Below are 18436 nucleotides of genomic sequence, written 5' to 3' on the forward strand. Positions count from 1 at the left end.
AAAACTGACTAAAATGTCATGTAAACAATACTTAATGTGACTTTATTAAAATATGAGAATCAAAGAAATATAACTATAAATGAAAAAAACATTAGCTCTTTTCTCTGTCTTTTATTTAGAAGCAAGTTGTTTCGGTGTCTTCTTCAGGAATAACTATCTCCAAACTAGCTGAATAATGACTCCAATTTTATAGTATCTGCTCATGAGCGCTGTTTGTATTTAGGATTTCAAAGTTTAAGTTGTTTGTGTTTTATTCTTAGGGATCAGGCATACTATAGCCATTTTTAAATGGTAGTAATTCATACTATGATTGTCAAATTTTAGATACCACATCTGCAACAAAAAATTTTATAGATGTCTGATTCTACAAAATAAATAATAGCAGCTATTTCTTAATACCACAATTGTAGTCAATAATTTAAGATGATTCATAAAATATATGTTAGCATGAGAAGGTGTAACAAACTCATAGGATGGCTAACAGGAATTAGGAAAACTTAATCATATGGAGCAATGGCACAGACTATAAAATATTGGCTTCTGAAGAACTGCCTGTGACCATATTGTCATTTATATCCTTCAAGGATTATAAGAGAGTTTCAGACAATTATAAGCTTTTAAACACCAAACCCTGTAAAGTTTTTAAACACCAAACCCTGTAAACCATAAGTTTTTCCATATGTTTTATTTACAATGCAATGCTTAGACATTGGAGATTGATTGATACTAATAAATAAACCTTAAAATATTGAAAAGAAAGCTCAGAAATAACTAGAAATATGTCTGCTTAGGGTAAATGAACAGTTGGAGAGGAAAAAAAATCAAAAGATTCCTAAGTATAATTTAGGATCTATTTTATCATGATTTAATCACAAGACCCATAATTAAGGAGCAGCATTATTTACAAATAATGCAGAAATCCAGGATTTACAAAAACAAGATAAACTCTCTTTCAGTCACTTTCATAAGCATAAAAGTATATCGATGTATAAGACATGGCATTAACATTAATGAGGTTTACAGCCCAGAAGGAGAACATGTAAATAATGGCATATACCCATGAGGGCTATAACACACACACACACACACACACACACACACACACACACACACACACACACACACACACACACAGTGCCTAGGGAGCACAGAGGAGAAACCAATTAATTGCCAATCTAGAAATTAGAAACAAGCACAGAGAGGGTTGCATAACAGGGTCAGCCTAAGCAGACTGTGAAATGCTAATAAGCTGCTCTCTTCTCTCTATCCTCCCTGCACTGGCTTCTCAAGATTCTACATCATCCTCAAAAACAACATCAATATTTTTTATAAATGCATAGTTGCTTTAATAGTAGGAAATAGTAGGCCCTAATAGTAGGGCCTGAACGATATTTTCTGGAAAGGTCATCTAGCACGTTCCTTAACACTTTCCGAGTAATTGATCCCTTTGAAAAATCTAATGAAGGTCGTGAGCTTCTTCCCACCTCAAATGCACACTTATGCATATTTTCTTTACTAAACATACGCTTACCCACAATTTCAAAAGGTTCACAGATTCAGATTAAAAGTTCTTACTGTAATGCAATGTTATTATTCTCATTTACAGATGACAAAACAGAGGTTCAGTCATGTTAATTAACTTAATTAGGGACGTACTACTGCCTTTGAAAATAAAACCCAGATATTCCTGACACAAACTCTCATTCACTTTATGCTACATCATTCATTCGTTCAACAACCTATGCTGAGGCAAGACACTTCGCTGTGCCTGGGGATAGGATTGGGAGCAAACTCTATAGTCAGAGTAGTTCCAACAAGTGCCCCGAGGTAACTTCTGATTTAGTAAACAGAAAAGACTTCACGGGAGCATTTAAATTCCGTGCTAGTCATTATGAGGTTAGTATTATCAGACTGAGTTTAAAAAGGGGTTGGGTTACATTTTATCAACAGAACATCATATATATTCTCCAAACTTACAGAAAATCTATTTTGGTGGCTTGCTCTTCACTGCTATGAGAAATAACTGGATGCAGTAATCTGTTAATTTTCTGCCCAGTATCTGGTTCAAGAGTTTCACCTCCCTTGCAATGAGAAGTTTATAAGGGAATTGGCAGCAAGTTGAGATAGCTGAAAAGTAAGGCCCATTTTACCAAGATATTTTTATGTGTTTAAATGTTGTTTTTTTAAAAAAACTAGTCTTTCCTCCTATATGTCTCCTCTGCTTTCATATAGAACACTTCCACTTGACACATCTAGTCACCAAATGTGTGGGGGTTTCCCCTCACAACAAACAATCCTGCAACACCAGCTGGTTGTCCTATAATTTAACTTAGTTCTAATATTGTCTTCCTGGAAATAGCATCAAATCCCATAGATTAAGGGCTTAGTCCCTCAAGATTGTCCTCACTTTAGGTACCAATCCTATGTTCAGTTTGTTAACTGTTCTAACTGATCAGCTATAGATCCAAGGTTCCCACATGCCCCTTTGTGAGTTCCATTAATATGCTAGAGCAGCTCACAGAATTCAGGGTAACACATTTACCACTTTATTAAAAGAAGTGATAAAAGATATAGATGAACAATTAGATGAAGAGATACACAGGGTGAGGCCTGGGAGGGTCTGGACCTCAGGAGCTTCTATGCCTGTGGAATTGGGGTGTTTTACCCTCCTGGTATGTGGATGTGATCATCAACCTGAAAGCTCCCCAAACCAAAAACTGTTAGGATTTCATGGAGACTTCTCACATAAGCATGGTCAATCATTAACTCCATTTCTAGCCCCTCTCTCCTCTCTGGAGAGTTGGGGGACGGGACTGAATATTCCAAGTTTCTAATCATAGCTTGGTCTTTCTGGTGACCAGCTCCCATTCAGAGTCACCTCAAAAGAATACAAAGACTCTCCTAATGCTCTTATCACTTAGGAAATGACACGGGTTTTAGGAGCCCTGTTTCAGGGACGGAGTCAAAGACCAAATATTAGAACAAGAGATGCTCCTAGTTTCCTTACCTCTTAGGAATTTATAAGGGTTTCAGAAGCTCTGTGGCAGGAACCAGTGGACAGAGACCAATATACATTTTCTATTACTTCACACTGTTCTCTACATTTTTTGATAACACATTTGTTTTCCTGATCTGGCAGAAAATTCAACATTACCTAGAAAATTAAGGGAAAACAGGGATAAAAGTAAGGACAAATATGTTCACAAAACAGAATTTCCAAAGGTGCACACCAAACAGGAGCCTTTGTGCAAGTCATTCTTTGTGGTTTCTTTTGTTGACGTGTGCAGTGTCTAATGATTAATTAGAGTCAAAATAAATCCCTTAGAGGAGTTGTAGCAACTGATTCTGCAAGTACACTTTCATTATAGTCCTAGCTGGAGAAATCACAAACTAGATGTAGAAGCCAAAGGGCTCATGGTGCAACATGGATTTAACTTTGTGGTTGTCATCTAGTGAAAATGGGAAAGTATTACAAAAAACTATATTCTGAAGAAATGTTGGCGCTTCCACACCCTTCCTCAGAATTCCTAGAATTCACGATGCTCCAATAAAATTTCCATAGCAATGTCTCCAGCATCCTTGCCCTTATTAAAACATAAAGTTTCTTCGCCATATTTAGAAATGACATCTTTAGGGTTAACATTTCTTGGAACAGTCTATTTCTATACAAATGTTGACATTTATGATACTGGTGGTGAGATTCCTTGGATCAATAAGAACTTCTTGGCCAAGCTGTGTGTCTACAATAGTGGGATGGAGCGGGGGAAGTATGTTGAAACTTTCGGTATCAGTTTTTTCGAAGATTCTGAGAATATTAATAGGTACCATACTATTAATAGGTACATAATATTAATATAGGTACCTATTAATATAGGTACCTATATTAATATAGGTACCTATATTAATATAGGAACATAATATTAATAGGTACCATACCAGAGCACACATACTACCTCAAGACAGCCCACACCTTGAAAAGGTCAGCCAAGGCCACAAAAGGTCAGCTGACTTGCAGTAATATTCCAAGGATTCTTGCTTGAAGGTCATGTCAATAGATGTCTCCATATATATTTACACCACTTCCTATAAAATGGACTCTCTGCCTTCAATTCTATTAATAGCTTTTTCCCACTGAATCCACGAGAGAGAGAATCTTACCCCTAACTTGTCCATAACTCTATCCAGGCTCTTGACTTCTCATGTAGTGACGAGATGTATAATGAGCCATACATAATGTATCAGGTAAAACATCAAATCAATGTAAAATGATCTTGTAGTTATTTTTACAGATTGAAAATAATCAGTGAGAAGGCTAGGAATTTAAAGTTTCCTTTTAATTAGAAAGTCTAAACTCCTTTGGAATACAGTAGTTCCCCCTAATTTGCAGTTTTGCTTTTCACGGTTTCAGTTACTCATGGTCAATTGCAGTTGGAAAATATTAAATGGAACATTCCAGAAATAAACACTGCATACATTTTAAAATTGTGTGTGCCATTCTGAGTAGCATGATGAATTCTCAGACCATCCTACTCTGTGCTACCTAGGATGTGAATCATCCCTTTGTCCAGTGTCTCCACGCTGTATATGCTATATGCCCATCAGTCACTTAGGAGCCAGAACAACTGTGGCAGCATCACAGTGCTTGTGTTCAAATAATCCTTATTTTACTTAACAATGCCACATTCACATATGTTTTATTACAGAACATTGTTATAATTGTTCTATTTTATTATGTTATTGTTGTTGATCTTTTACTGCTCCTAATTCTAAATTAAACTTTATCATAGGAATCTGTATATAGGAACAAACATAGTATATGTAGGGTTCGGTACTATCCATGGTTTCAGGCTTCCACTGGAGGACTTGGAATGTATTCCCCACACTTAAGGGGGGGGGCTACTGAGGAGGAGCAATCTTACAGTGCTGAGGTCAATAGCTTTAAAATATGTTTGATAAACCTCCCATTTATTGTTTTCAAGTGAAAAGGGATACCTATAATGAATGTCTAGTATTTACTAGAACTTTCATAAATGTTAATCTAACTGACAAAATTCCATGATTATCTTCATGGGTTACTCCAGATAGGAACAGCTTTTTAGTCACAGGAATTTACATCTACCAGGGGGCTGTATGAAACTGCTTCCACTTAAAGAATCTACTGTGACTGAGGTTACAGCAACTCTATGAGAATAGAGCAGCCTATGGAAACAATCCCATGTGCACAGATGATGGAGTAGAGTGGAGTGCAAGGCTGAGGCACCTATGAAGATGAGGAATAGTGCGAGCCTGAGCCAGATGATGGCAGACGATACAGAGGTTGCATACAAGGAAAAAGCTAGATATAGAATGAGATCCAGCAACTTACTATATATGGATATTAAGGGGAAAGGAGAAGGCAAACAATATATAATAAAATATTTCACATGTGAATTTTTTTAAAAAGTCATAAAGATAGCTTGTGAGATCTAAGCATGATACCTGATAGTGCAAAGTCAGGACAACAGGAAGCTCTCCGTACAGCAAGGACAAATAGGAACCTCTAGGCCATTCTCCACAAGATTGAAAACTTGTGCCAAAACATACTATGTGTATCGATGAAAATCATTTGAGTTTTTAATAAAAAGTATATTAAATTGTTTTATGTGTAAATGACTGCAGCTCCATTTTTTGTTTAAAAATATAATTTTAGTATATTTAGAGAAGGCAAATAAATATATACAGCAAACACTTTCATAGAAAAAAATCAAATACATATATATCAAAATATAAATAGTTTTCATTTCTGTATAGATTACATGGGTATATCTTCAAAATTACCACAATTACATGTATTTTTATAATAAAAATAATAAAAGGAAAAGAAGAAATTAATATAAACAGATTATAGATGCCTATCAACCAGTTTAATCAATATAAATCAGCCACAGCCCTAATAGCTATAAGCTTCTAAAGTTAATTCATAATCACTGGGGGATAGTCATTTTTTTTTTTTTTTCGAAAACATTATCAAATACAAAGAGTGCAGTCTTAAAAGACAATAAAAAATAGTATATCTATTTTTCAAGGTGACATTAAATGATATAACCTGTGCTTTGCTGTGTCTGGCACAAAATAACTGCCCACAAATATTGGCTGTTATGAATGAAACAAGAACTTTCATGCAAATACTTTTACTCACTTGATCCCCAACAACTCTACTGGGTAAACAGTGAAGGTGTTACTATTGCTCTGGTTACACAGAGAAGCCAAAGCTCTTCGATATTAACTTAACTAGGACCAGACAGCTGGTAAGTAAAGAAGAAAACTCAAATCATCCATGCTCTAGTAATAGAACTAAATTGTAGAGCCTATAAAAAAGGATGACTTCATTTCTATTGGTTCTAAAATTATTTTTTCTTCTACTCTTCTTCTTTTCTAATTAGTGCTATCTCTTATTTCTCATCTTTTCTTCACTACCCCTTCCTTTGTATTAGTTCTCCTTTCTTTCTGTGCTCTTCCAGCATGGTTGCTGTCCCCTGCTAGCTATTTCTCACTGGTTTTTCTTCTACTCCATTTGTATCTTTCTGCTTTCTCTCAAGTCATCTGTTTCCCTTTAGAGCTCCAGAAACAGATGGCATACCCATTTTGTTGAGTAGGAGTGCCACTTTGTGCCAGCCTGTGGAAAAACAGAGGGTGGAAGGAGTGGTGGTATGGATGGCAGTAAGTTAAGGTGCACTAGCCCAACAATTTATAAAATTTTACATATGGCAACTAAAGGCTAAAAAGGAATTGATGCAGATAGAATGAAGAACAGGGCCAAATATACTATCATGTTACATCAAGCTCTTTTTATTCTTATTTTGAACTATCTTCTGTAGGCTATTTCATATAAATATGTATATACAATACCCTACAGAATTTATATAAATATATGGATCTATGAAACACCCTGCAGACAGGAGATATATAAACATATGTATGCATGTATTGTGTGTGTGTGTATATATGTATATGTATACATATGTATATATATATTTATACATATACAGAGGATGCCAAAAATGCATACATTTTAAGAAAGGAAAAAAACTGTAATACTCAATATATACCAATAACAATAGATGACTACAAGTTATGTTTGACTTCCGCAATTACAAGGGATGCTCAAAGTGGTTACCATCAGTATAATTTTAATAGTTGTTTTTCCTTTTTAAATGTGTATATACTTTTTTGACACCCCGTGTGTGTGTGTGTGTGTGTGTGTGTGTGTGTGTTTGTGTGTGTATCCAAAAACATGTGTACACATTTTAAGAGATGTTATCTATGTACTACATTTCAAAGTTGAATTGAATTATGATAGCAATGTGTAGTATGACATTTGCTTAAAAGATGGCATTAATCATTTGAATGCTACCATGTTTCCCTCCAAAAAAGACCTAGCCCGACCATCAGCTCTAATGCGTCTTTTGAAGCAAAAATAATATAAGACCCAGTCTTATATCACATATTTATATTACAGTAAAATAAGATCGGGTCTTATATTAATATTTGCTCCAAAAGATGCATTAGAGCTGATGGTCCGGCTAGGTCTTATTTTCAGGGAAACAGGGTAGCTAGCATCACCACGCAATAGGCAGGACAGTCAAAGAAAATGGTGGAAGCACAGTTGTCATTCAAGGATTGCAAGACCATTTTGAAGTGGTATTTGCAATTTGAGAACATTCTTCTGACTTAACACCCCTTGACTTCTACCTATGGGGACCCTAAAGGATGTGGGGAACTGTAGAAAACTGGCTACACTGGCAGTACTTTGGAAAGAAATTGAAATGGTATGCGCAGTAATACAAGTGGACACTTTAGTTAATGTTGCTCAAGCAGTAGTTCGCTGTAATCAGAAGTGTCTGGTCACTGATGGTTACCATTTTGAGCACCTCTTGTAATTGCAGAAGTCAAATGTGACTTGTAGTCATCTTTTGTTATTGGTATATAGTGAGTATTACAATTAATACAGTTTTTTTTTCCTTTTTTAAAATGTGTATACATATTTTTGGCACCCTGTCTATATCCATATAAAGAATACGTAGACTTTGATAAGAAAAGAGAAGTTAAATAAGAGTCAGACTAACTAAGAAAACCATCTAGATTTTGATTAAGCCAAAATCCATGGCACTACATCAGGGAAAAATTAAACAGCAAACAAAATTTTGAGATAATTTAAGAACAAAACAGAGTTACTTCATTAACCTTTGTGTTCAAGCAAATACATTCTAAGTTTAAATTGTTCAAATAAAATCTTCAGATCCTTATTTCAATTTGCCAGATAACTTGAACTTAGATATGAGAGAAACCAGTTTCAAAATATTCACATTTCTGTCCTATTGTTAAACAGTTTTTTCAAATCCTATTTTCAATTCAAAACCATTTTTGTTGATCTTTTTCCCATCTCTTTTTATACTGTCAGCATTAAAAATTAATAGCAATGAAGCTGAGAATGTTTCCAACAGCACATTAGTGTATATGGAGGCATTTTTAAATAAAATACACACACACACACACACACACACACACACACACACACACAGAGACATAAATGCACTCACCTAATTAAAAAAACTATAAAGGAGCTTCATGTAGCAAAAACTCTATGCCTAACATTACATATCTGAGAATGTGAGGTAAGTGATCTTCATTATGTTTGTTTTTCACTGCTTCTACTATAACAACAATAAAAAGCCTAACAGCAGAAATTTGCTTAGTGAAAAATCTGGTGAAATTATCAGACACTGTACACAAACCATCACAAAGCAAAACTAAGTATTTTAGAGTAAACGTACATTTGATGACTTGTGGGTAGAAGAAAGCATTCCCATCCTTGGTATAAATAACTGGTTTTGCCTTTCCGTCTGACTGAATTCCAACAAACAACCCTGGGTTCTTTGCAGATTCCAAGCTGATAGATGCGTTTTCCAAATTCTTCTTGATTTTAAAATGACAGTCAATATCTCCTGTACCCTGAGATCAATATAACATGATTTTGTAAGTATGAGCGAACACTGAAGGACACAATTTAAAACCAGTCACTTCACAAAAATATAATTTTGCTTCATTTTCAAATCCTCATGACAAATCTAGAACATTTTACATAAATTGCACTATGTGCTTCACCTTGTTCCATAAGATCCCGAAACACACACCATGTGATTGTCTGAGGCAAGGGAACAAACCTTGGACAAAAGGGCTCTGAATCACAGAGAAACTTCAACTAAGGAGAGTGCAATGTATGCTGTATTTCATTTCAGACTTTCCCACCTCTGTAGGTTAACAGAGAATACGAAAATGTGAATTTTCCTTTTGGCAAATAATATAATAAAAGAAAAGAGGGAAATTCTTACCTTAAGTCCACGTACATTTAAACATAAGTCACATTTCTGTACTAGTCCACAATTTTTGGATTGAATTTTCACCGGTATATAGAGCTCACATAAACTCCTCAAAGACTGTGTAGCAAAACATTCAAGAATTGGAAGCCTAAGAGTATCAAAATTGCCTCCCTCTTTTTTTATGGCATTTATAATCTAATATTAAAAAACGTTTTACCTTTTTCACCTTTTATTGCTTTAAAAATTTTTTCTTACAAGATTTAGAAGTTCTAGAAAATAAATTTTGTGAGAATGAATTAACATGTCCAGTAGAAACTATTATTTTATTTGTAAACGATAATTACATTCTGATCTCTGCCCTCAAATGTGAGCTTCTTGTGGGTAAGAACCAAGTCTGTTGTCTGTCTCTCTCTCTCATAATATAAATATGAATTAAGCAACTTCTATCTTCTGTTCTTGTTATGGATACAATAAATTCTGATTTTGATTTGTTCATGGCCAAGTAGAGGACACACCCACATAAACAAATAATAATAATAGTATGTAAGGCCAATAGGACAGAGATGGACTCCTTGGATGTGGGGATGAAAAAAAGGCACTAAACTCAGGAGAATCAGGAAAGACTTCCTGGAGAAGGTAAAGCTAAGTAAAGTGTTAAATAACAAGTAAGCTAAATAGAGGAAAGTGGGGGTTTGGGGTCGGAGGTAGGGAATTTCAGACAGAGGGACAGCATGAACAAAGGCTGAGAGGCAACAGGCAGCATGGCGTATGAACAAGCTTCCTGATACTGCTACACAACAGAGAAGAAGCTGAGTACAGAAAGGTCAGATCAATTTGTATGCAACAAAGGGAGTCTAGGCCTTATCTTACACCATGGGAGCTATTGAAGGATTTTAATCAGAGGAGTGATATGAACAGATCTCAAATTGTCTTCAGGAAATTTCTTGAATGTCCCTCTAATGCAGGGGTGTTCAAACTTTTTCCAACGTTTTTTACCAAGGGCCATATGCGGTAAAATACACAGCCGGGCCACTCACTCGAGGTGAAGTACGTATTGCTTCACCTGGTTTATTTAAGTAAACTAAATATATTTTTGGAATTTGCTGTGGGCCAATATAAAATGGACTGTGGGCCACAGTTGGCCCGTGAGCCGCAGTTTGGACACCTCTGCTCTAATGCCTCTATGAAAGAAAAAGCTCATTATCTACTTATCAATTATGCATTCCTTTGCAGTTTTCTATTAATGGTCAACATCATCTCATTTCTCTCCTGTTCTTCAAGTATGTAGCCTTGGAGTTCCCTTTTATTATTATTCTTTAAGTAGACTTATTTTTTAGAATTTTTAAGAATTTTTTACATAAAAATTGAGAAGACAGCACAGAGTTCCCATATACCCACAACCACTTTTTCCTATTATTAACATATTACATTAGTATGATACATTTGTTACAGTTAATAAACCAATGCTGACATGTAATTATTAACTAATACTTTAATAATACTTTAATACTTTAATAAACCAACGTTGACACATAATTATTAACTAATACTTTATTGAGATTTCCTTAATTTTTACCTATCATGTATTTTTCTGTCCAGGATCCTATTCAGGATATATTATATTTAGTGACCAGGTCTCTTTGGGCTCTTCTTGACTGTGGCAGTTTCTCAGACTTTCCTTGTTTTTAATGACCTTGACAGTTTTGACTACTGTTCAGGTATTCCACTACTAGAATATGTCTGATGTCTTCCTCATGATTAGACTGGGGTTATGAGATACTGGAAGGAAGACTGCAAAGGTAGAGTACCATTTTTATCACATCATATCAAGGGGGTATATTACCAACATGACTTATCTCTGTTGATGTTGACCTTGATCACATGGCTAGGGCAGTGTTTGTAGGATTTCTCTACTATAAAGTCACTATTTTTACCCCCCTTTCCATACTGTACTCTTTGGAAGGAAGTCACTACGTGCAGCCCATACTAAAGAAACAAGAGTTATGCCTCCTTGAAGGCAGAGCTTTTTACACAGTTTATCTGGAATTCTTCTATACATATTTGTCTCTTATTCTCCATTTATTTATTTATTCAATCATTTATGTACATCATTATGGACTCATGAATATTTTATTCTTTGGGTTATAATCTACTATTACTTTATTTATTTTGTTGGTCAAATTGTTCCAGCTTTGGTCATTGGGAGATCTTCCAGTTGGCACCTGTATCCTTTTGACATACTCTCATAAGTGATGTGTGTGTTGGGGGACACTTTCTTACTTTCTGGGACTACCAGGTTCTCCAGGTTCACCTTTCACATTTCCTGCCCTCGTTCTAGAACCAGCCATTTCCCCAAGAAGCCCTGGTTCTTTTTATTGGAGAATGTTATTAGAAACCAAGATCTGAGCACTTGGTCTGCTGGTTGCCACTGGGGTGTTGTTACTTCCAGGCATTCATCTAACAGAGCAAAAATGTATATGTGTTTATACTAACTCGTGTATATACACATATTTGTAAATATTTCTATATGCAACCATCTACATTATAGTAAGCTAAACATAAACTCATACTGATGTCTCCAACTCCAATGGATTAATTACCACATGGATCATTCTAGGTTTCTCTAATTGCTTATCTCTAAACTTGTATTCCATCTATAAGAAATTTGGCTCCTACTATCCGCCACCCATTTATGCAATTGTTTTATTCTAATATACATTTATAGTAATATCAAAATTTTTAACCCATGGGAAACAACGTTATCAATTAGAGTAGATTTCTTTTATGCAGTTCCCTTTTGTTTTTAGTCTTACTGACCCCATTCATTTCGAAAGATACTTAGGTTAGGACCTTTTCCTTCTATCCCTTTCACAGAGGTTGTTTCACACACTTTTAAATAGTTAGATTCTCTTGTCATAGTTTGTATTCTCTCCTGGGATTCCAAACCTCCCAAATGATATTTTTTTAGTTTTAGTTTTTTTATTTTTTTAATTGAGCTATAATTGGCATACAACATTATATGAATTTCAGGTTTATAACACAATGATTTGATATTTATATATACAGCAAAATGATCACCACAATAAATCTACTTAATAATATCCATCACCATACATTGTTATATAATTTTTTCTTGCGATGAGATCTTTTAAGATCTACTGTATTAGCAATTTTCAAATATGATTTTTTTTAAATTTTGCATACATTAAGGTTCCCTTATTGTACTGTACAGTTCTGTGTTATGACAAAAGCATGTTTCATATCCACCATTATAGTATCATAAAGAATAATTTTACTAACCTGAAGATAACCTAATGTTTCACCTATTTATCCCTTCCACTCTCCCCACAAGTCCCTAGCAACCACTGATCCTTTTACTGTCTCTACATTTATACATTCTTCAGAATGTCACATAATTGGAATCATAAAATGTGTAGTCTTTTCATGCTGGTATGTTACACTTCGCAATATTCATTAAAGTTTTCTCAATGTATTTTCAAGGTTTGGTAGTACTTTTTTGCTGAATAATATTTCATTGTACAGTTGTGCCACAGTTTACCCATTCACCTATTGAAGGATATCTTGGTTGCTTCCAGTCTCTGATGCTTATGAATAAAACTTCTATAATCATTCATGTGCAGTTTCAATGTTGAGAAAGATGAAACGCCTGTGTCTAATACATTTTTTTTTTGCCTATGAACATCCAGTTGTTCCAGCAGTATTTGTTGAAAAAGCCTATCCTTTCTCCATTGAATTGCCTTTATTCCTTTATCAAAAAAAAAAAAGATGACTGTATTATTTATATGGGCCAATTTTTGACTTCTCTATTCTGTTCCATTAATCTGTCTATTCTTTCACCAGTACCACACTGTCTTGATTAATGTAGCTTTATAGTACGTCTTGAAGTTGGGTAGTGTCAGTCTTCCAACTTTGTTCTTCAGTATTATTCTGGATCTTTTGTGTCACCATATAAACTTTATGGTGTGTCAGTATCCATTAAATAGCTCACTGAGATTCTGATTGAGATTGTGTTGAATGTATAGAGCAAGTTGAGAAGGACTGCCAAGAACATTTAGTCTTCCTATCCATGAACATGGGATATTTGTCTATTTGTTTAGATTTTCTTTGATTTCTTTCATCAGAGTTTTACAGTCTTCTACATATAGAAACTGTTATACCTAAGTATTTCTCTATTTGTGCTAATGTGGTATTAAGTTATTAATTTAAAACTTCTTGCTCATTGGTAGGATATAAGAAAGCAATTGAATTTTGTATATAACCTTGTATACTGCAAACTTGCTATATTCACTTTTTATTTCTAGGGGGTTTTTGTTGATTCTTTGAGATTTGTTACAAAAACCATCATCTCATCTGAGAACAAAGGCAGTTTTATTTATTCCTTCCCAACCCGTATAAAATTTATTTCTTTTTTTTTGTCTTATTTCATTAGTTAGGACTTCTCATACAGTGTTCAATAGGAGTGGTGAGGGTGGGCATCTTTGCCTTGTACCTGATCTTAGGGGAAAAGAATCCAGTCTCTCACTGTTAAGTATGATATTAGTTGTAAGATTTTGTAGATATTCCTTATCAAATTGAAAAAGATTTCCTCTATCCCTACTTTGCTGAGTTTTTCTTCTTATTTCACCAACAATATTCAATCAATCATTAAGACCCACTTACTACTTCACAACAATAGCTATCAAACTTGACTCAAACTCTTCAGTTTTGCTGTTACTTCCCAAACTTTACGCCCATATCACCTCAGGCCTCAAATACTACAACCATTACGTGAAGTGATAATAATGTTTTTGGATTATTAAACCAATATATTTCCATTGCTAATTGTAACCAGGCTCTCCCACATACTGGATCAATAATGCTCATTGTGTCATGGTAAGCAGAATGCAGCCTTGAACAAACAAATCAATGTTCAATTTTGAGTTTCCAAAGAGAAGGGTTTTAAGAAATCTATATTAAATAAGAAATCAGGAGAAAGGAGTTTTTAATTTTCAAAACCAAGCTTTTTTGAGAGATAAAATAGTTGCCAAAAGAAATTCCAGAATTGGACTTTATTTAGAACCAAGCCTGAAAGAGTAAATACCATAGAGTTTAAATGACAAAGCCACTGAAAAGGTAAATACCATATATGATGTAGAGGAAATTTCCACCGCACAGGAAGGAAAAAAGCCCATCTAGTGCACGAAGGAAGGAGCCTGAGGTAAAATGAGCTTCAAAAGAGACTAGATGTCCTTATTCAAACACCAGTTGGGGTTGATTCTTGGTATAAGAAAGAAATACGGAGCAGTAAAACGTTCCTATTTTCAGGGGAGAATTTCAAGAACTAAGGGTCTATCCTAGGAAATTTATAAATTTCACTTAGAGCATCAAAATATTTAGCATAGTACCAGAGCAACATGGCACCATCCAGAAGAATTAGAAATATCTGAGGGTAAGGTCTAGGCAAAGGACATTGATATAACTTCCCAGCTTCTTCAGAGCCCACATGGAGAAATCAGGGGATTCAGAAGTTAGCCCATGCTGCAAAGGCAGTCTCAAGTACTGAGAAGATTAATGACATGGAAGAGGGCTTGGCTTTCTACAAGTTGCCACAGAGTTGGCCACAGAGTTGGAACCCTAGACCAAAGCCTAGGTAGGTGTCTCAAGCTCCAGGATATTGTTCAATATGTTCAGGCTACAATATCAGCCTCATTTGAAATTATACAGTATCTAGATATCCTAGAACAAACCAAATAAGTCACACTGCAGCAGAGACCAGTGTAGGCCTGAAGAAGAGTATATGTCCAGTGGCCCTTCCCCATGACTGTTTTGTTTGGTTCTGTTTTGTTTTTTAAGGCTTTCCATCTAGGTACTATCCAAGGGTAAAGGAAAAGAGAAAGCAAAATTAAATAAAAGAAACTCTGGTATTATTGATCTGTAAGAAATTGACCTTTGAACTACATAGAAACCAAGGTATCTATAAGCATTATTTTGGCTGGAAAAAACAATCAACTGAACTAAGCATACTGTAACATGCTAAAACTACTAGGCAAACTGTGGGCTTCTGAATCAAATTGGGTCTCGTTATAGCAAACTGATAGTTATTCTTGCAAACTTTAGGTTCTCCATAAACTAGCCCATCTTCCACATTGAAGCCAGATTTATAAACTCTAACATCATTACCAGCCCATCATCTCCCCAAACTTAAAACAGATAATCTTGTTAAAAATACATGTAATTTTATATTAAAGAATCTTAGGCAACTGTCCATGACTCAAACAATTAAAAACCCTCTCCCAAATAGATCTCTTTCCTTATCAACACTGAACTTGATACTAACCTCTGTTATGGCAATTTCATACAGTAGTGTGATTATTGCTTACATTTTTATTTTTTCCCTTCCAGATTGCAAGTTGCCTGAGGGTAGGGGCCATATATTACCACATCTACTGTAGCATTACAAGTGGGCACAGTTTCTGCCTTTCAGTAGAAACTTAGTAAATGTTTATTAGCTCCAAAAAAGGTCTCTTTTTGCCAATTTTTAACCTCATAATTTGCTCATGTAATGTGTTTCCTTTTTTTTTTTCATAATGAAAATGGGATTATTCCCTCTAAAATTCATCATTCTGGGTGATGGGGTTCAGGACACACGGCTCCAAAATATGCCACCTTGCCATATTGATTATTTTAAGCTAAAGGAATTTATAAACTCGCAGGTGCAGGAAGGATTTTCTGACCTTCCCATGAAGGAGGTCATAAGAACCTCATGTGAGAAGTACCCTCTCTATACCAGGAGGAAAGGAGCAACTTATTTCGGAAGACAGAGGGACACTGAGAGGAATCTGAATAAATAGGCGTAGTTGTTTCTTCCAGTGTACTACACTTAGCTCATACCCTTTTCTGTCCTTACATTTTTCTACAATTATCCACACTTCATCAAACCTAGCATAAAAATATTCAGATTTAAACACTCATTCAAGTCTTTATTTCCTTAATAAGGCTCCTGTGTCACATAAAACTTATATTATATAAAGCTGTATGCTTTTCTCTTGAGAATCTGTCCTTTGTTACAGGAGCCCAGTCAAGAACTTAGAAAAGAGAGAGATTTTTCCTCTTCTACACAGGAAATTTCTCCTGACTCCTATTCTGATCAACTCAATCTGCCTCTCCTGAGCCCTCACATAGGCAGTTAAACTTTAACTTGAATTGGATTACTAATTTGTTATTGTTATCTAGATCACTGGTGTGTGCATATTTGTTCCCTCCAACAGACTGTAAGAACCTGAGGAACGATATCATTTTTAACACTCCACTAAATATAATAGTGAAAAAAATACACATAAAAATAAAATTAATACAACTGAATTTCAAAACAATAAGCCTTGAGAGGTTTATTTTATTCCCTCTTTCCTTCTTTTATTTAAAATTCCCTGCTTCATCCCTAACCCAAATACAAACTGATTCATGAGATGGAGATGGGAAGTCTAAGAAGAAAAAAAAGGTGGGTTCTGGATGCAAACCACATGTTGTGCATAGTGTGTCTTCCTACACATTAATAACAAATACCAACTGGCAAAGCCATGTTGAAATATCTGATGCATGTTCACACCACTGCAAACTAAAATAACATCTAATGCCCATTTTTCTCTACTGGGCTCCTCTGAAGAAGGATATATCCTAGTTACCATCACCAAGTGATATTTTAACTTCTCATTCATTCATATTTGTTGAGCACCTACCAAATGTCAGGCCTTATTGAAAAGTTTCAGATATTTTAATAAACAGAGCAAATAAGAATCTCTCCTCTAATGTACCCACATCTTAGTAATTCTATATACTACAGTATTACTAATGCTACTCATCAGCTTTTGCTTTTCCAGAATGAATCACTTGACAATTTATTCCTGTCTTAAAGCCTGTTTGCTCCTGAGGTGGGGAAAATATTTGTTGTTATCCTCAAGCCCTTGTGTATATTCTTCAAATCATGCTATAAAGATAAAAACTAATGCATAGACTGCAGTACGATAACAGTGAAATGTGAGATTGTTTTCTAGATAATTCAAACAAAATAATTTGTCTTACAATTTTATTAAAATCAGTTTCTTTAAAAATTTTTGATTAAGTACAACATGATTTAGACTCCCAGTTTCTAGTTCTGCACATAAGAAGCTTAGAAGTCAACACTTCATCTTAACAAGTAAAAAAATAAACAGACTGAAAAATCAACAACTCTTTTTGGATCTGTAAGAAAAGTGAGAACATGGGGCTAATTGCAGCCTCTAAGACTGAAGAGACAGACAGGCAAACTCAGGAAGTCACAGCTTACTGTAGCAGAGACTCACCAGCAGAAACCAATGAGGGAACCAGGGTCCAGTACAAAATCTGAACCGTAATTGACAAATTGCTGGAGGCTTAGTGTGGACAAGTCTGAGATTTAAAACTTCAGGGGGACCCACTCATAGATGGGGCCCCTCACTTTTGTGAGTTTTACTTCCAGGAGCTCAGCCAGTTCCCTGTCAGATTTTTCTCTGATATTCAATGTCTCTCTTGTCTCTGGCAAGGGAGAGGAAAAGGAACCATTTCGAAATACAGCAGAGCACTCTGGTCTTAACAAAGCCTGTCCATAGGAAAAACTAGTTAATCAGAGCTTAACTGACCTGGGGGAAGGGAAATCCCCAACTCCAGCCCACTCTAGCAATCCCAGAACTGAGAAACACTTGTGAAGTTCACTGTCCAGAGGCATAGGCTCACTAAAAACATGATTTATCATTATTTACATAAAACTAAGTAAGTCTTTCATTGAATTTTATACTTTTCAACCCACTGGTCTAGCATTGTGTACACCTACCCCACCTGTATGTTTCATATACACTTCTTAAAAATATGAATTATCTTTAATTTTTCAGTTATTTGTATGTAGAAATACACAAGTATGAGGTGTGATCACAAAATTTGATGATGTTTAAATTAAAAAAAATATTGAGGTAAAAGACACCTTGCAATTAATCCCCCTCAAAATACTCCCCCTCACTTCAAACACACTTATCCCATCTGTCATGCAGGGCAGCCTGCGGGGTCTC

General features: G+C 35.2%; 1 protein-coding gene across 2 annotated transcripts in view; it reads right to left on the minus strand.

Annotated features, from left to right (window-relative positions):
- RP1 (RP1 axonemal microtubule associated) overlaps positions 1-18436 on the minus strand; it is a 252577-nt gene that overhangs the window by 2024 nt on the left and 232117 nt on the right. For both annotated transcript variants that reach the window (XM_033126403.1, XM_033126402.1), the window contains one exon: positions 8814-8991. In XM_033126403.1, coding sequence (XP_032982294.1) covers positions 8814-8991 — 178 coding nt within the window. The remainder of the gene's footprint in view (positions 1-8813; positions 8992-18436) is intronic.

The sequence above is a fragment of the Rhinolophus ferrumequinum genome, chromosome 14 (assembly GCF_004115265.2).
Source record: "Rhinolophus ferrumequinum isolate MPI-CBG mRhiFer1 chromosome 14, mRhiFer1_v1.p, whole genome shotgun sequence".
Taxonomy (NCBI): domain Eukaryota; kingdom Metazoa; phylum Chordata; class Mammalia; order Chiroptera; family Rhinolophidae; genus Rhinolophus; species Rhinolophus ferrumequinum.